General features: G+C 36.2%; 1 protein-coding gene across 1 annotated transcript in view; it reads left to right on the top strand.

Moving 5' to 3' along the window:
- Positions 1 to 5,469: 5,469 nt before the first annotated feature.
- The window catches only part of LOC128572618 (coiled-coil domain-containing protein 7-like), a 117,681-nt gene continuing 103,038 nt past the window's right edge, over positions 5,470 to 20,112 (top strand). Inside the window, exons 1-2 of the mRNA XM_053572588.1 lie at positions 5,470 to 5,550; positions 13,856 to 13,966. Of these exons, the coding sequence (XP_053428563.1) occupies positions 5,475 to 5,550; positions 13,856 to 13,966 (187 nt within the window). The 5' untranslated portion in view covers positions 5,470 to 5,474. The remainder of the gene's footprint in view (positions 5,551 to 13,855; positions 13,967 to 20,112) is intronic.

Raw genomic sequence — 20,112 nt, 5'->3', positions numbered from 1 at the left:
TGGTATTTGAATGATACATTTTTTCCATCCTGATTATTTAAACCTGCAGCAACTTTAGGATATTTCTACAACTCTTGTATGAAGCTGATAGCTGTATATTTTAAAACTCAGTGTGCTATCTTTCATGACTAGCACTCATAATGATATCTACTGTTAGTATTAATATTTGTAGGTTGAAATCCACCCTTTCCTTTGTGCTTTATACTTTTCCTGTCTGAGGTGTTTCTTTCAGTCCTTTCTGCTCTATAGCTTTATATCATTGCAGATTTCATCCTCAGACATACGATACCAAATGTTTGAAATCTTATTCTAAAAGTACCTTCTGTGTTGAAAATTAGTCAGTGTTAGTTATATGGTTTCATTGCTGGGTTCTCTCACATGTTCCATTGGTCTGTGTCTCTCCTTTACACTAGTCCCATGGTATTTTGATTAGTATAGTTTCAAGTATAATTTGAAGTCAGGTAATATGATGCCTCCTGATTTATTCCTTTTGCTAACAGTCACTTTCACTATTCAGGCTGTTTTATGTCTCCATATGAAGGTTAGAATTACTTTTTCTAGATGTGTGAGAAAGGTCATTGGTATTGTGATGAGAAGTGTGCTGAGTCTGTAAATGCCTTTGGGCAGTATGGTCATTTTAACAATTGTTGATTCTTCCAATCTGTGAGCATGACTTGTTTCTCTTATTTGTCTGTGTCATCTGGGATTTCTTTCAGCAGTGTTTTGTTGTTCTCCATGTAGAGATTTTTTACCTTCCTGGTTAAGCATATTCCTAGGTTTTTCTGTTTTGTTTTGTTCTGTTTTGGGCTTCTATTATAAATGCAATTGAGTTCTTGATTTGATTGTCAGCTTGGCTGTTAATAGTGTATAGAAAAGCTCCTGATTTGATTCCATTGGTTTTGTAACATGAGACTTTACTGAATTTGTATTAGTTGCAGGATTTTTTTGTCTGGAATCTTTAGGGTTTTCTAGATATGAGAAGATATCGATGGCAAACCTGGATATTTTCCTCTCCTTAGTTCTGATTTGGGTGCCCCTTATTTCTTTGTCTTCCCTGATTGCATTGACTGAGACTTCCAGTGCTCTGTAGAATAGAAGTGGTGACAGTGGGCACCTGTCTTGTTCCAAGTCTATGGGGAATGTTCTTATCTTCTCCTCAATCAATGTGATGTTTGCTGTGGGTTTGTCATGTCTGGCTTTTGTTATTTTCAGGTTTGTTCTTACTATACCCAGCTTTTTAGGGTTTTGGCATGGATGGGTGCTGGCTCTTATAGAATTCTCTTTCTGCATCTATTAAGATGATCACATGGTTTTTAGTTTGGTTGGTTATGAGGTCAGTATGTTTATTAATTTATGTTAAACCATCATTGCATTCATTGGACATAGCTTAATTGACCATGGAGAATTATCCTTTGGATGTGTTGTTGAATTTGATTTGTTAGAATTTGTTGAAGCTTTTTGCATTCATGTTCATAAGGGATGTCGCTTTGTCGTTAGCTTTTGCGTGTATCCTTTCCTGGCTTTGATATGAAGATAATACTGATTTTGTAGAAGGCGTTAGGGAGGATTTTGTCCTTCTCAATGTTATGGGCCAGTATCAGTAGAGTAGGTGCCAGTTCTTCGTTTTGGTCTGGTGGAATTTAAGTGTGTCTCTGAAGGTAGGGGCTTTCATACCTACCTTCCCTTCCCTTTGCATTCTCTTAGTTCCTCCCCTACCTTCTAGTAGGTAACCCAGTGTGTTGTGTTACTTTATTTTTCTTATGGTTCCTTTCATGAAGGTAATTGAATTTTTTTCTTCTATTCCTTTCAATCTTATTCAAATACTAGCATTTTATGATAGATATGCTTTTTTCTGATTATGTAAGCTTAACATTATATCCTAGAAACAATGAAATAGCATCAATATTCTCTGTACTAAAACAGTTTTGACAATTTTCATATCATATCTACCATTATGGTAATTCACTTACAACTTTATCAAGATGAGAGAAAATGCAGTTGTGTACCTGTTTAAAATGAGAAGTTTAGCGTTTGCACAGTCGATTTGTGTTTCTACTTAATATACCAAAAGTATCCTTTAATGTAGCTCCTGATGAAGTGCCAGATGAAAACTTAATGCTGGAGAAGAAAGATTCACGAAGAAAATTCCAAAAGAAACAAAAGAAATTAACTTCTGGAATGGAAAGAAGCAAGTGTAAGTATAGTAATTGCACACGTCTTTACATTATTTTCAGTTAAATTCAGCAGAAGATGTCTCTTTTGCGGTTGTGAATATTTATTTGAACATATAACTTGTAGAAATTGTACACTTTGACTTATATATGAATACCCTAAAATAACTAAAGAACTAAAACAGAAGTTTGGTTCCTTTGATTGGAATTTGTGTGGTCAGCTACTTCTACTTACGAAGACTTCCTCCACACACACTTGTAGATCTCTTCACAACAATTTTCTACCTCACCTCTGTGGTCTGTTTTAAGAAGTAGGCCACTTCTGTAACTTTGAAGTCCTCTTCCTTTAATTTTATACAAATGGAAGAAGAAAATTTTGCTGATTACTTGGCATATCTAGAATTTTCATCATCTGTCTATATTTCTATTTAGCAATGTTAATATTCCCACCACTGCCTGAGGACGTGGTTGTACTTTCAACAAGCCAATCTGACTCTAAGGCTCTTCAAGCCAGCAGAAATGAGAATGTCCATAGTAAGTAGTTAGTTACAAATACTATAAAATTATTTTCAACTAAATTCAAGAGAAGTTTTTTTTATGATTCACTAATATGTCATTCACTCTTTTTTTGTACTTCCCATCTAATTATTTTGTTTATACTTCTAGATCTTTATTGGTAATTTATCTGTTTATTCTCTAAGTACTGAATAAAATCTGTTAAGTTTTCTACTATGGACTGTCCCCATTTTATGAATGAGATCATTTCTGTGGATTTGTTCTTAAGTTGAAATTGTATGTAAGTTCGAACAGGTACACTTACCTATTACTTGCTATAACCTCTGCAATGGATGCTTATAAAAAGCAGGGACTTACCATAGTAGCCTCAGTTGCCCAGTTGTATGTGAATTGGATGTTTGTAATTTGGGGACTGCCTGTACGTGAATTTCTCATTTTCTTCTTATAGTCTGCTTAAGGTACCAGGTATTGTTTGATATTAAGGTATTGAATTATTAACATGAACAATTTAAAGTAATGTTGCTGAAAAAAAATCTTATAAAACAATAAAAAAAGAAAAAAAATCTTGCTGGAAGGGAGAGCCTTTTATGCTAATCAAGGCCACCACTTTACAGTTTTTATATTTATATTTCTTATTTGACTGTTTCCCTCAGAAGCTATTATCATGTCTGCTACGAATGTAGCTTCACTAACTTTGCTCCGGTTGGTATTTGAATGATACATTTTTTTTCATCCTGATTATTTAAATCTGCAGCAACTTTAGGATATTATTGCAACTCTTGTATGAAGCTGATAGCTGTATATTTTAAAACTCAGCGTGCTATCTTTCATGACTAGCACTCATAATGATATCTACTGTTAGTATTAATATTTGTAGGTTGAAATCCACCCTTTCCTTTGTGCTTTATACTTTTCCTGTCTGAGGTGTTTCTTTCAGTCCTTTCTGCTCTATAGCTTTATATCATTGCAGATTTCATCCTCAGACATACGATACCAAATGTTTGAAATCTTATTCTAAAAGTACCTTCTGTGTTGAAAATTAGTCAGTGTTAGTTATATGGTTTCATTTCTGGGTTCTCTCACATGTTCCATTGGTCTGTGTCTCTCCTTTACACTAGTCCCATGGTATTTTGATTAGTATAGGTTCAAGTATAATTTGAAGTCAGGTAATATGATGCCTCCTGATTTATTCCTTTTGCTAACAGCTGCTTTCACTATTCAGGCTGTTTTATGTCTCCATATGAAGGATAGAGTTACTTTTCTAGATGTGTGATAAAGGTCATTGGTATTGTGGTGAGAACTGTGCTGAGTCTGTAAATGCCTTTGGGCAGTATGGTCGTTTTAACAATGTGGATTCTTCCAATCCCGTGAGCATGACATGTTTCTTTCCTTATTTGTCTGTGTCGTCAGGGATTTTTTTCAGCAGTATTTTGTTTTTCTCCACGTAGAGATCTTTTACCTTCCTCATTAAGTATATTCTTAGGATGTTTTGTTTTGTTTTTGGCTGCTATTTTAAGTGCAATTGGGTTCTTGATTTGCTTGTCAGCTTGGCTGTTAATAGTGCATAGAAAAGCTCCTGATTTGATTCCATACCTGAGACTTTGCTGAATTTATATTAGTTGTAGGACTTTTTGTGGAATGATAAGGTTTTCTAGGTATGAAAAGACATCAGTGGCAAACCTGGATATTTTCCTCTCCTTAGTTCTGATTTGGGTGCCCCTTATTTCTTTGTCTTCCCTGATTGCATTGACTGAGACTTCCAGTGCTCTGTAGAATAGAAGTGGTGACAGTGGGCACCTGTCTTGTTCCAAGTCTATGGGGAATGTTCTTATCTTCTCCTCAATCAATGTGATGTTTGCTGTGGGTTTGTCATGTCTGGCTTTTGTTATTTGCAGGTTTGTTCTTACTATACTCAGCTTTTTAGGGTTTTTGGCATGGATGGGTGCTGGCTCTTATAGAATTCTCTTTCTGCATCTATTAAGATGATCACATAGTTTTTAGTTTGGTTGGTTATGAGGTCAGTGTGTTTATTGATTTGTGTATGTTAAACCATTATTGCATTCATTGGATATAACTCAATTGACTATGGATATCCTTTGGATGTGTTGTTGAATTTGATTTGTTAGAATTTGTTGAAGATTTTTGTGTCCATCTTCATAAGGGATATAGCTTTGTAGTTTGCTTTTGTTATGTATCCTTTCCTGGCTTTGCTATGAGGGTAAATACTGACTTTGTAGAATGAGTTAGGGAGGATTTCCTCCTCGATGTTTTGGACCGGTATCAGTAGAATAGGTGTCCGTTCTTTTTCTAGGTCTGGTAGAATTTTGGTGTGGCTCTGTCTGGTGCAGGGCTCTTCTGCCTAACTCTCCCCTTCCCTTTGCATTCTCTCAGTCCACCCCTTCCCTCCAGTAGGTAACCAAGTGTATTGTGTCACTTTACTTTTCTTATGTTTCATTTCATGAAGGTAATTGTGGCAATTATATTTTGTCTTCTATCCCTTTCAATCTTATTCAAGAACTAGCACAGTATAATTGATTTTTTTTATCATGAATTTGTAAGCTTAACATTATGTCCTAGAAACAAGGAAACAGCCCCCTACTGAAATGGTTTTGACAATTTTCACATTGTATCCAGGATTGTGGTAATTTACTTAATAACTTTTAGAAAATGCTGCTGTGTACCTTTTTTATTTAGAAGTCTAGAAGTTGCACACTGGATTTGTGTTTCTACTTAGTATACTAAAAAGAATCCTTTTAATTTCCTGATGAAATCCTAGATGTAAACTTAATGCTAGAGGAGAAAGATTCAGCAACAGAAATCCAAAGGAAAGAAAAGAAATTAAGAACTCCTAAAATGGAAAGATGTAAGTATAAGTATAATGATTGCACATGTCTTAAAATTATTTTAAGCTAAATTCATCAGTAGATCTCTCTTTTTGGATTATGAACTTTTATTTGAAGATATAAATTGTAGAAATTTTACACTTTTACCTATATATGAATACCCTAAGGTAACTAGAGAATTAAAGTGAAAGTTTGATTTAATTTGGTATTCGTGTGGTCAGCTACTTCTAGAAGTTTAAGAAGACTTCCTCCAAACACATTTATGAATCTATTCACTCCAATTTTCTATCTCACCTTTGTGGTCTGTTTTAAGAAGTACGTCACTTTTGTAACTTTGAAATTCTCTCCCTTTAATTTTACACAAATGAAGGAAAATTTTCTGATTAATTGGCCTATCCAGACCTTTTAGCACAGAGTTATTTTTGTGTTTAGTAGTGTTTATAACCCCACCATTGTCTGAGAGCATGATTTTACTTTCCAAAGTAAGTAACTAATTACAGTTTTATAAAATTATTTTCAAGTAAATTCAGGAGAAGTTTGTGTTATGGTTCATAAATATGTCTGCCACTATTTTTTGTAGTTCTTATGCAATTATTGTATTTGTAATCTTCATCTTGCTCATGTCTGTTAGAGTTTCTCTTAAAAATTGAGGTGCATTCTGGTTAGGTGTATAAATATTAATAATTGAAATATCATTATATTGAGTATTACCCTTAAGAAATATGAAATGACCATCCTTATCCTTCCTTACTTTTGTTGGTTTAAAGCCTATTGTATCTGCGAATAGAATTGCAACACCTGCTTTTTTTCTGATTGCCATTTGCCTGGAATATAGATGACCATCCCTTGATTTCCTCCAGCTCCATAATAGCCGGAGATTTTAACACTCCTTTGGCAGTGTTGGATAGATCCTCCAATAAGAAACTGAGCAAAAAAATTTTAGATTTAAAGTTAACCATTCAACATTTGGATTTAATAGACATCTACTGAACATTTCATCCCAACAAAACTGAATACACATTCTTCTCATCAGCCCATGGAACATACTCCAAAATCAATCACATCTTAGGTCACAAGTCTAACCTCAGTAAATTTAAAAGAATAGAAATTATTCCTTGCATCTTCTCGGACCACAATGGAATAAAAGTTGAACTCAGCAACAGTAGGAATTTGCATATTCATACAAAAACATGGAAGTTAAATAACCTTATGCTGAATGATAGCTGGGTCAGAGATGAGATTAAGAAGGAAGTTACCAAATTTTTGGATCAAAATGATAATGAAGATATGAATTATCAGAACCTGTGGGATACCGCAAAGGCAGTCCTAAGAGGGAAATTTATAGTACTGCAAGCCTTCCTCAAGAGAACAGAAAGAGAAGAAGTTAACAACTTAATAGGACAACTCAAGCAGCTGAAAAAGGAAGAACATTCCAACCTCAAACCCAGCAGAAGAAAAGAAATAACCAAAATTAGAGCAGAATTAAATGAAATTGAAAAAAAAAGGATTATACAACAGATCAATAAATCAAAAGGTTGGTTTTTTGAAAAGGTCAATAAAATAGATAAACCTTTGGCTAACCTAACTAGGAAAAAAATAGTAAAATCTCTAATTTCATCAATTAGAAATGGTAATGACGAAATAACAACAGACTCCTCAGAAATTAAAAAAATCCTTAATGAATATTATTGGAAACTTGATTCTCAGAAATATGAAAATCTGAAGGAAATTGACCAGTACTTGGAAGCACGTCACCTTCCATGACTTAGCCAGGATGAAGTGGAAATGTTGAATAGGCCTATATCAAGTTCTGAAATAGCATCAACTATACAAAATCTCCCTAAAAAGAAAAGCCCAGCACCAGATGGCTTCACATCAGAATTCTACCAAACCTTTAAAGAGGAATTAGTACCTATATTACTCAACCTTTTCTAAAATATAGACAAAGAAAGAATACTATCCACATGTTCTATGAAGCAAACATCACCCTGATCCCCAAACCAGGAAAAGACCCACAAAAAAGAGAATTATAGACCAATATCACTAATGAATATTGATGCAAAATATTCAACAGGATCCTAACAAACAGAATCCAGCAACACATCAAACAAATTATACACACCATGACCAAGTGGGTTTTATCCCAGTGTCTCAAGGCTGGTTCAGTATACGTAAATCTATAAATATAATTCATCACATAAACAAATTAAAAAACAAAGACCATATGATTCTCTCAATTGATGCAGAAAAAGCTTTTGATAATACCCAGCATCCCTTCATGATCAGAACACTTAAGAAAGTTGGTATAGAAGGGACATTTCTTAAACTGATAGGGGCCATCTACAGCAAACCCACAGCCTATTGAATGGAGTTAAATTGAAATTATTTCCACTCAGATCAGGAACCAGGCAAGGCTGCCCATTGTCTCCATTGCTCTTTAACATTGTAATGGAAGTTTAGCCACTGCGAGTATGGAAGAAAAGGTGATCAAGGGTATCCATATAGGGTCAGAAGAGATCAAACTTTCACTCGTCGCAGATGACATGATTGTATATCTGGAAAACACCAGGGATTCTACTACAAAACTCTTAGAAGTGATCAAGGAATACAGTAGCGTCTCAGGTTACAGAATCAACCCTCATAAATTGGTAGCCTTTGTATATACCAACAATAGTCAAGCTGAAAAAACAGTCAAGGACTCTATTCCTTTCACAGTAGTGCCAAAGAAGATGAAATATTTGGGAGTTTATCTAACAAAGGACGTGAAAGATCTCTATAAAGAGACAGTCTTTGGGGTTCATGTCTTTTTCTCTCTTCTCCCTTTCTCATCTTTACTGGTTGCTGTCAGGTCGCCCAGAATGAAGGCATTTATTGCAACACACACGCAAGGTGCTCCTGTCACCCCTCGAGTTGATAAGATTATCTTCTTTGTGGTTGAAAGAAACTGCTCAAGTTTCTATAGTCTTCACAGGTCACTGGAGAAGTAAACCTGAGAGATATACATCTTTTCTCATTAAACATGAGTGTTGAAAACCGGCTCTGTCATTATAGGCTGTCTGTCACAGTTAGAGCTAACAGTAGTCACTGAGTGCAACCCAGCAAGCACTGCCTGGAATGACTTTCAGTGACCAACTACTTTGTTTTCTGGTTTATTCTTTCCTGTATTTTGTTCTGTAAAAACTTGTATCTCGGGCGGCGCCTGTGGCTTAGTTGGTAAGGCTCTGGCCCCATATACCGAGGGTGGCGGGTTCAAACCCGGCCCCGGCTGAACTGCAACCAAAAAATAGCTGGGCGTTGTGGCGGGTGCCTGTAGTCCCAGCTACTCGGGAGGCTGAGGCAAGAGAATCGCTTAAGCCCAGGAGTTGGAGGTTGCTGTGAGCTGTGTGAGGCCACGGCACTCTACCGAGGGCGGTACAGTGAGACTCTGTCTCTACAAAAAAAACAAACAAACAAACAAAAAAAACTTTTATCTCTCTATATTTTTTCTTACTTCTCTTTCTTACTATTTCATACTGGATAGTCTCTCAGTTTTTTTCCATTAAACATTATTTCAGAGAATACTTCCAAGTCTGTTTGTAGCAATCTTTTTCATTTCTTGTATAACTGGATGTACAGTTGTTTGGACTACATTATATCCCATAGTTGATATTACCATAGTTTATACGCTTTTCAACCAATATCCTATGCTTGCACATTTAGGTGGTTTTTTAGTATTTGCAATTACAACACTGCTATAATGAGTAACCTTGTGTGTGTGCATTTTCATTGTTTGGCCTATGAATATGTATTAACTGAAAACATAAGAAAGCTAAGAAAGCTAGAGATTAAGATAAAACATATTCAAAGCCTAAGAATATTAGTGATATGATGGGATAGCTTCAACACATACCCAGTAAAAATCTTCTTATGCTTTTTACATTTGATATAGTATTATGATATTTAAGAATGTGAGAAAATGCTGCTACACATTTGTTGTAAATCTGAAAACTAGGAGATTCAAATAGATCTCTTTTTCACTTAGTGGAATAAATGAATGTCTTTATGTAGCTCATGATGAAGAACAGATGAAAATCTTAGGCTTAAGCATCAATACTCGCTATCAAAATCAGAAATGCAAGTGATTACAGATAACTTTAAATTATTTAAAGTAAGCTCCTCAAAAGATATTTATACTTTGGTTCATGCATATGTATGTTAGCACATATTTTACAGAAATTTTACTCTTTGACTAAAGTGTAAATACCCTGCCATAACTAGAGGGAAAAAAGCAAAAGTATGGATACCCTTTGGCTGACATTCTGGCCCTAAGATTATTTCATGACCACAGGACATGCTATATCCCCCAAGGCCCTATAACAGGGGAATGATCATCTTTCCAAAGTAATGCACCTTTCAGCTGACTCCAGGTACTTACACATCCAAATACTTAGTGAGTGTCTCTGACCTAAAGCAATAACTTCCTGCCACAGGCTCTAGTTGGCAGAGATACTGCTAAGATCTGTAACTCAAAACCAGCAAATATGGATCAGAAGAACACAGGGGAAGGCAGCCTAGGGAGCCTGTCTAAGGCCCTATAGGGCATGCTCATAGTCATGACTCCACTGAAATGAAACAACTTTCCAGGTAGCCCCACAGATGGATGTCATCAAGAGCCCCATACAGGGAAAATGAGAGTGTACATATCTGAATCATCCCACTGATTGCTGGGCCTGGTTTTATTTCTTCGACCAGAGGTGATCAAAACATGGTCTATAATAATTGACATATCCCTTGGACATCAGTCCCAGGAATTTTTCTAGAGTGCTGGGTAACCATAATTTGTCCATAAAATAATGATCCCACTAAGAATTATTGGTGCATCATTAGGGTATCTAGTCATTTTAGGTGATATCCTTGCTTGCAGTCACTTAATTGAAATCAAAAATATAATAGAAGGTTAGTACTCCCTCTGGGAGAGGCTATTTAGAGGTTATGAATTATTATTTAAAAATTTCAAAATATTATGGGGGTACAAATGTTTTTGTTACATGGATCGCTTTTGTAAAGCTTGGCTATAAGTATGCCTTTGCTATAAGTATGCCTTTCACCCAGCTAGTCTTAGTTGTAACCATCAAGTAGATTTTTGCTCCTCCTCTCTTCACCTCTCCCTTCTGCTTGATTTCCAATGAGTTTTACTTCCTTCTGTGTAAATGTGTGCCCACTGGTTAATTCCAATTTAATAGAGAGTATAGGTGGTGTTTTTCCATTCTTGAGATACTTCACTTAGGAGAATGGTCTCCAGTTCTATCCAATACAAATTGTTGCAAAAGGCATTAATTCATCCTTTTTTTTAATGGGTAAGTGGTAGTATTCCATGGTATACATATACTACATTTTATTGATCCACTCATGAATTGATGGGCACTTTAGGTTAAATCCACATCTTTGCAATTGTGAATTGTGCTGCAATAAACATTCAAGTACAGGTGTCTTTTTGATAAAATGACTTCTTTTCCTTTGAGTGTAGACCCAGTAGTTGGATTGCTGGATTGAATGGTAGGTCTACTTTTAGTTCTGTGAGGAATCTGCATACTGTTTTCCACAGAGGTTGCACTACTTTGCAATCCCACCAACAATGTAGAATGCATCATTCCTTTCTGTTTGTATCCATGCCAGAATCTGTTGTTCTTTGCTTTTAAATAAAAGCCATTCAAACAGGAGTAAGGTGAAATCTCAGTGTGGTTTTAATTTCCCTGATGGTTAGTGATGTTGAGCATTTTTCATATGCTTGTTGGCCATTTGTTTATCTTCTTTTGTAAAGCTTCTATTCATATATTTTACCTACTTTTTAATGGGGTTGTTTGTATTTTATTGATTTGCTTGAATTCCTTGTCAATTCTGGATATTAGCCCTTTTGGGGGTATATAGTTGTGAATATTTCCCCCATAGGCTGTTTTCTCTGTTGATTATTTCCTTTGATGGACAGAAGCTTTCTAATTTTATCAAATCTTATTTATTTTTTTTTGTTCTGTAACTGCCTTTACGGTGTTAGTCATAAATTCTTTGCCTATCTAGGAGAGTTTTTCCTATATTTACTTACAGAATTTTATGTTTTAAGGATGGTAGTCACCTATGCAGCTTTATCCAAAAAATCTAAGAAATGAAATTCTCCCCCATGTATGACTTGAAATTTGATATAGAGTCTTCATTCCTCACTGAGATATTGGCCATATTATAGTCTTGTTTTTGTTTTTATTTTTAAAGCTAAGAGATTTGGGTAGAACTTGGCAAAGCTCTCTGATTCTTTTCAAAATTCATTGGGAAAAGAAGGAACAGCATTTGTTAATATTAGTCTTAGGGACCATCATTGGGCAGTCCCTAGGGGCTGCCTTTGGGCACCTAATGGTATATTACCAGGCCATGAATTCCTTGGATTAGAAAGCCCATTAATTTTCTCTTTTGAGACTTCATTGTTGGGTAACCAGCCCTGGAGATCTTTTTGATGAGGCCCTTTACCAGATCATCCAGAAGTGTGCATCTGATTACCATTTTTATTTTGACATCTCTGATGGTCACTGCTATTTGACAGTAGTTAATTTTCCATGTTCAGGAATTTGTCACAATTAGATTGTTGCTTACACTGTTACAGTAAATACATGAAGTTACGATCTGGATTATATCACCAACCAACTGATTTGACATTAGTGATTTAGTTCTGCTCTTTAATCAGTAAGGCTGGCACTAATGTGACCCTGGAAGTCTGACCCTGAAAGTCTTGTTAAAAATCTTATCATCAACCACTCTCACTCTTAACCAAGAGACATCAGCATGATTTGCAGGGGTGTAGCCTCTGTAGCCAACTAAAAATGTTTTAGTCACAGGGAACATGTCACGGGTGGGTCAAAGCTGACAGAGCCCACATAGTACCTAGTTGAAAAAGAAGAGGAGAAATTCAGAAGTTCTCTTCTCATTGACCTCCTTTGCTCATCCTCCCTGAACAAAGCTGCTTCTTTCATGACACTGTCTAGGAGGGGCTCTATAGTAACACACCCCAAAAGCTCCCCCTGTCCATCACTAAATACAATTAATCTCTTCTTTCATGATGCAGGCAAACAACCCACATTCTTAGGGTGTGCTAGGTCACACTGCAAAGCAAATCCAAAAGGCTCTCTACCTTCCTTTTAATTAATCCCTGAGTCTCAATACTTTGCTGAGTCACAGACTGTTGTTGCCTGGTACCTGTTCAGAACTAACAGCAGCACTGGTTACAATTTAGCTCACAGGGTCTATGACAACTTTACATCCCATCAGCAGAGGACAATGACAGTAGCTGAAGAGTTGCTTCCTATCTTTCTCAGAGACCCTGTGTTAGATCTCTAATTTGACCTGCCAGGCATCTAGGCCAGGGAGTTTGGGGCTAAAGAGACTCCCAAACTCCCTGGACCATCAGTACCTCTTAAAACCAAAAATCACTCCTTGAGACCCATTGATATGGCAGCAAAGTGCACGTGGGACCCTCAGGCTCCTGCAAATGATCTTTTAGTATCCCCCAAGAGGCCCCGGGAGCTCTAGCATCTCACACAACTTTATCCTGGGGCTCTTCATGCTTTTTCCTTTTTCAGAAAGGCATTGTGCTTAATTGACCATCCTGCTCACAGCCATTGGTCACTGAGAAAGCTGGCTGGTGTCAAGGTGGCCAATTAAGAGAATAGCCCAAATTAAAAGTAACAGTTGAGCGTTTTTTCACTTACTGTGGCAACATAAGCAAGAGTCGGAATATGAAAGGTCACTCCACTGTGTTTCATTTTCCTATGAAATGACACTGGGCAAGGGTAGGATGTGTTAGAACAGATGGGAGGAGAACGTGTCACTGTAGGTACAGTTGTTTATACCATATCCTATACTATCTATGCTATATCTATATCTCTATATATTCATAAACCAATATATATTTACATACATATTTATACATCCTATGCTTGAAAATTTTGATAGTGTTGAATATTTTGCAGTTACAAATGTAATGCAATGAATGCCCTAGAACTTATGTATTTTCATTGTTTGGTCTGTGAATATGTATTAGCCTGAAGTATAAAAAAATCTAGGGAAATTAGAGACTATAAAACATATTTCATGCATAGGAATATTTATTAAATAATGATGTATCTCCAATACGTATTAAAATGTTTTAACAATTTTGTGTCAGATCTAGCATTACAGTAATTTACTTAATAACTTTGTAAAATGAGTGAAATTGTCACTGCTACTTGTTAACAATTTAGAATCTAGAGATTTCATAGTAGATCTACTTTTCTATTAAGGGACTAAATTTCTCTCTTAATGTAGCTCATGATAAAGTAACAGATGAAAATATTATGCCTGAAGATCAAGATTCAGTGTCAAAAACCCAAGAGCAAACAGAGAAAGAAAAAAGTTCTGAAGAAGAAAGACTCAGTGGTAAGTATAATAATTACTGCTATTTTTATAATTAAATTCGTAAGAAGAACTTCTTTCTTTAGGTTTGTTTTTTTTATTTTATCTATACATATACATGTGTTTATTTGGTTTCCACTTTTTGCCTTCACAAAATTAAAAAGGTTTAAAATTTAATAACAATAACAATGCTTAAGATAAGGACTAGAAACAAAAACCTCGTAAAGAATGAAGGAAGATAAATACATTCGGAAAAGAAATCAGATAATTGCCGCAACGAAATATTGAGCAGTAATAATAACAATAATGCAAAAAAAGTAACATTCACATTGTCAGATAAGAGTATGTGTATCATAGAATGCTTTGACTCTGAGGTTCAGTATGGAGTCATCAGTTAACTTCTTTTTTTCCCCCAAAGTCTCAAAAAATAGACAACTAATATTTATAAATAAAAATAGAAGCTAATTTCAAAAAACAGATCATGCCAAATCTTATAGACAATAGAAAAAGAAGAAATACTTCAAAATTATTCTACTTCATCTGGATATACCTGATATTTAAATTGGAAAAGATATATTATTATAAAGGGAAATTATAAACATATTTCACTTATAAATGAGGATGCAATATCCTAAACAACTTATTAACAAGTTGAATTAAAAATTATTGTTCAAATAATGTACTTTGGTCAAAATTAAATCCAATTTATGTGAGAATTAGTCACTGTTTTCTTTTTTTTTAATTTTCCTTCCCTCACTCCCTCCCTTCTTCTCTCTCTGTCTGCTCTCCCCTTCCCCCCACCCCACCATGTCATTAATTGTCCTTAAATCAAAGTTGAATACATAGGATTCATGCTTCTCCATTCCTGTGATGCTTCACTAACAATAATGTGTTCCACCTCCATCCAGGTTAATACAAATGCTGCGAAATCTCCATTTTTTAAAATGGCTGAATAGTATTCCATGGTATACATATGCCACAGCTTGCCAATCCATTCCTGGGTTTCCACATTTTAGCAATTGTAAATTGAGCTGTGATAAACGGTCTAGTACAAGTCTCTTTATAATAAAATATTTTTTTCTTGTTTTTTTTTCCTTTTGGATAGATGCCCAGTAATGGGATTGCAGGATCAAATGGGAGGTCTAGCCTGAGTTCTTTGAGGTTTCTCCATACTTCCTCCCAAAAAGGTTGTACTAGTTTGCAGTCCCACCAGCAGTGTAAAAGTGTTTCTTTCTCTCCACATTCACGCCAGCCTCTGCAGTTTTGAGATTTTGTGATGTGGACCATTCTTGCTGGGGTTAGATGGTATCTCAGGGTGGTTTTGATTTGCATTTCTCTAATAATTAGGGATGATGAGAATTTTTTCATATGTATGTTAGCCATTCATCTGTCTTCTTTAGAGAAGGTTCTATTCATGTCTCTTGCCCATTGATATATGGGATTGTTGGCTTTTTTCATGTGGATTAATTTGAGTTCTCTATAGATCCTAGTTATCAAGCTTTTGCCTGATTCCTTTCCCATTGTGTAGGTTGTCTATTTGCTTTGGTTGTTGTCCCCTTAGCTGTACAGAAGCTTTTCAGTTTAATTAAGTTCGATTTGTTTATTTTTGTTGTTGTTGCAATTGCCATGGCAGTCTTCTTCATGAAGTCTTTCCCCAGGCCAATATCTTCCAGTGTTTTTCCTATGCTTTCTTTGAGGATTTTTATTGTTTCATGTCTTAAATTTAAGTCTTTTATCCATCTTGAATCAATTTTTGTGAGTGGAGAAAGGTGTGGGTCCAGTTTCAGTCTTTTACATGTGGATATCCAGTTCTCCTAGCAACATTTATTGAATAGGGAGTCTTTCTCCCATTGTATGTTCTTGTTTGATTTATCGAAGATTGGGTGGTTGTAAGATGTTTGTTTCATTCCCTGGTTTTGTATTCGATTCCAAATGTCTATGTTTCTATTTTTGTGCCAGTACCACGCTGTCTTGACTTCTATGGCCTTATAGTACAGCCTAAAATCTGGTATGCTGATGCTCCTGGCTTTCTTTTTATTACTAAGAACTGCCTTAGCTATATGGTTTTTTTTCTGGTTCCATGCAAAATGCAGAATTATTTTTTCCAAGTCTTGAAAATAGGATGTTGGTATTTTAATAGGGATGGCATTGAATCAGTAGATTGCTCTGGGAAGTATAGAGATTTTAACAATGTTGATTCTTCTCAGCCATGAGCATGGTATGTTCTTCCATTTGTTAAAGTCCTCTGCTATTTCCTTTCTTTGGTTTTCATAATTTTCTTTATAGAGGTCCTTCACCTCTTTTGTTAGGTATATTCCTAAGTATTTCATTTTCTTTGGGGCTATGATGAAGGGAGTTGTGTCCTTAATTAGCCTCTCATCTTGACTGTTGTTGGCGTATACAAAGGCAACTGACTTGTGGACATTGATTTTATATCCTGAGACATTACTGTATTTTTTGATTACTTCCAGGAGTCTTGTGATTTAGTCTTTGGGGTTCTCTAAGTATAAGATCGTATCATCAGCAAAGAGGGAGAGTTTGATCTCCTCTGCTCCCATCTGGATGCCCTTTATTTCCTTGTCTTGCCTAATTGCATTGGCTAGAACTTCCAGCACTATGTTGAATAGTAATGGTGACAGAGGACAACCTTGCTTGGTTCCAGTTCTAAGTGGAAAAGCTTACAGGTTTACTCTATTCAGTAAAATATTCGCTGTGGGTTTGTCATAGATGGCTTCGATCAGTTTAAGAAATGTGCCACCTATGTCTATACTCTTCAGTGTTCTAATTATACTTAGCCCAGATGAAATAGATCTGAACAGACCAATTTAAAGCACTGAGATTAAAGAAACAATAAAAAATCTCCCAACCAAAAAAAAAAAAAAAATGCCCTGGTCTAGATGGCTTCACACCAGAATTCTATTTAAACCTTCAAAGAAGAGCTTATTCCTATATTGTAAAAATTATTCCAAAAAATTGAGGAGGAAGGAATCTTCTCCAACATGTTCTATGAAGCAAATATCACCCTGATACCAAAACCAGGAAAAGAACCAACTAAAAAGGAGAATTTCAGACCAATTTCACTAATGAATATAGATGCAAAAATTGTTAACGAAATCCTAGCCAATGGATTACAGCTTATCATCAAAAAAATCATACATCATGATCAAATAGGTTTCATCCCAGGGATGCAAGGCTGGTTTAATATATGTCAATCCATAAACATTATTCACCATATCAACTGAAGCAAAAACAAAGCCCATATGATCCTCTCAATAGATGCAGAAAAAGCATTTGATAAAATCCATCATCCTTTTCTAATTAAAACACTTAAGAGTATAGGCATAGGTGGCACATTTTTTAAACTGATTAAAGCTATCTATGACAAACCCACAGCTAATATTTTACTGAATGGAGTAAAAGTGAAAGATTTTCCACTTAGAACTGGAACCAGACAAGGTTGTCCTCTGTGGCCATTACTATTCAACATAGTGCTGGAAGTTCTAGCCAATACAATTAGGCAAGACAAGGAAATAAAGGGCATCCAAATGGGAGGAGAGGAGGTCAAACTCACCCTCTTTACTGATGATATGATCTTATACTTAGAGAACCCCAAAGACTCAACCACAAGACTCTTGGAAGTCATAAAAAAATAGTTTTGCTTTTTTTTTTTTTTTAGGTAAAATCCCTCTGCCCCCAAAAAGTGTGCCATGCATAATTTGAGTGCATATTTTTTAGAAAATTTACCATTGTAACCTAAAGTGTGAATACTCCAACATAACTCAAGATAAAATGCAAAGATATTAATATGTTTTGGTTAGAATTTCTTGTCATAATATTATTACACTATCAACACTATGCACTTGGTATCACCAAAGAAAAAAGCCAGGCCAGTAATTGTCTCATAAAGGATGGGTACCTTTCAGCTGACACTGGCAGTTTACAAACCTAAAGCCCTTTGGGCATCTCTGTTCTGTGGTAGTCCCAATCAGCTAACAGATTAACAGAGGTGTTGATCAGATTTGTAACTGAAGCAGTAAATAGAAATCAGAGGAATCCAGTGAAGGGGCAGCCTGGGTGGTTAGCTGAAGGGTTTCTAAGGCATCCTGTTGGTCAGGAAGCCACTCAAAGGCAGTGGCCTTTATGGTACATGATAGATGAGTGCTGTCTGATCTCTGTGGCTGGAATGTGAGTGTGACAGTCCCCTCAACTGCTCACTTTAGTTTTATTTTTGGAATCAGGGAAGGCCAAAATCATGTCAGTTGTCTTCTCTGTAGTGAGCTGCTGTGGCCCTTCCAGATTACAGCCAGGAATTTCACTTGGGTTTTAGGTCCTTGAACCTTTGTAAGTAATGATGGCCCAGCCTTGTGTCACATGTGCTAGAACAGGGCATGTGGTTCTTTTTGAGTAGTGTCCTTGTTTGAGCCCACTGAAATGGTTTCATAAATAGAGTGGAAGGCTAGTTCTCCTTCCAGGAGTGGAACTTTTTGCATTTTATAATGTACACATTGATTATAGATAGTTGGATAGTTTAGGAAGCCTTGTAGAAGGATAGTAGCTGTATACTGCCAACCATCCTACACAGGCTAGCTAATCCTGATCATCTGTGTGGAGAGGGGTCCTAAAGGGACATTTCGTCATATCAGTTGCCGTGTACCATGTTGTTTCATCCTGACAATAGCCTCTGTGACTTTCACTGTGTCAGGTACGACTGGTGCTAAAGGTAGCACTAACATTAGCATTGTGGTGCTGTCATCAGTTTAGAGTCAAGGCATCTGAGGTCTTGTACACAGGTCAGACAGAAGTCTATTGAAGAAATAGTTTACAGGTATTTGTCTTTCTAAAGCTCAGCAAGAGCAGTTTGTCCTTTTTCTTCCCCAGCTTGTCAGCATGGTTTTTGGTAGATAGTGGCACTAGGTGCCAGAAGTTTGGTAACATGATCTTCCACATATCACACTAAAATACCCTCACTGCAGCAATCCCATCACAATGTGGAGGTAAATGCTAGTCTTTATTTATATAGAAAATACTTCTAACCAGTAATACATTCAGTAGAGGGGGCCATTATCAATAGTTTTGCTATGGAAAGCGGTTCTGTTGGTAGTGACCTCAGATTGAAAACTGGAATTTCCTTCTCATCCTCGTGTCAGGGATTGTAGGGACAACAGTAATTTATTCATCAAAAGGTCCAAGAAATGTAATTCCCTCACCTCCACTTTGAACTTTGACCTACTTGTAGACCTTCTAGTCTTCACTAGGGACAGAGGGACCTTATCCTAACCTCTAGTTATGTTCATTTGTGAAAAATTAGAGGTCTGGGTAAAAAATAGGAGGGATAAAACAATTTTTGTTCTGGGTAGATACCTAGTAATAGAATTGAAGGATCAAATGGAAGGTTGACTTTTATTTCTTTAAGAATTCTCCATATTTCTTTCCATAAAGGTTGTATTAGTTTGCAGCCCCACCAGCAGCGTGGAAGTGTTCACTTCTCTCCACATCCACATTTAATGTTTATTGCAGCTTAATTCACAACTGCCAAGTTGTGGAAGCAACCCAAACGCCCATCAATCCATGAATGGATTAATAAACTGTGGCATATGGATACCATGGAGTATTATTTAGCCATAAGAAAAGATGGAGACTATGTCTTTTATGTTTACCAGGATGGAGTTGAAACACATTCTTCTTAGTAAACCATCTCAAGAGTGGACAAAAAAAATTCAATATACTCAATACTAATATGCCACCAATATATGAACAACTACAGACCCACATGAATGATAAAACACAAATATAGTCTAGCAAGATGGTGGGGAGAGGAGAGGAAGGAGGGCAATTGGTGGGATCTCACCTTACGTGAACAATGTGAGGGAGGGTAGTCAGCATGTCCCCACGGGCGAAGGGCTCAACTACAATTCAAACTTTACCTTAGAATTGAAAGCAATGTAATCTAAAAATGTGTACCCGCATATTCATTTTTTTAAAAAGTTGGAAAGGTCTGTATTCTGGACCCCACAATATACCACCCTAAGTTTAATAAGATTATTTCCTTCCGCAGGAGGCAAACTACCAAAGTCTCAAGATTCACTGAGAGGGTTAGATGGAATAGAACCTGTATTGGTCATAGTGGACATAACCGTATCAACTTGAATCCTTGAGACCCCCATTGTTTG

Source organism: Nycticebus coucang, chromosome 20, assembly GCF_027406575.1.
Source record: "Nycticebus coucang isolate mNycCou1 chromosome 20, mNycCou1.pri, whole genome shotgun sequence".
NCBI lineage: Eukaryota > Metazoa > Chordata > Mammalia > Primates > Lorisidae > Nycticebus > Nycticebus coucang.
The sequence above is the reverse complement of the archived record's forward strand: the minus strand, read 5'-3'. Positions and strand labels throughout refer to the sequence as shown.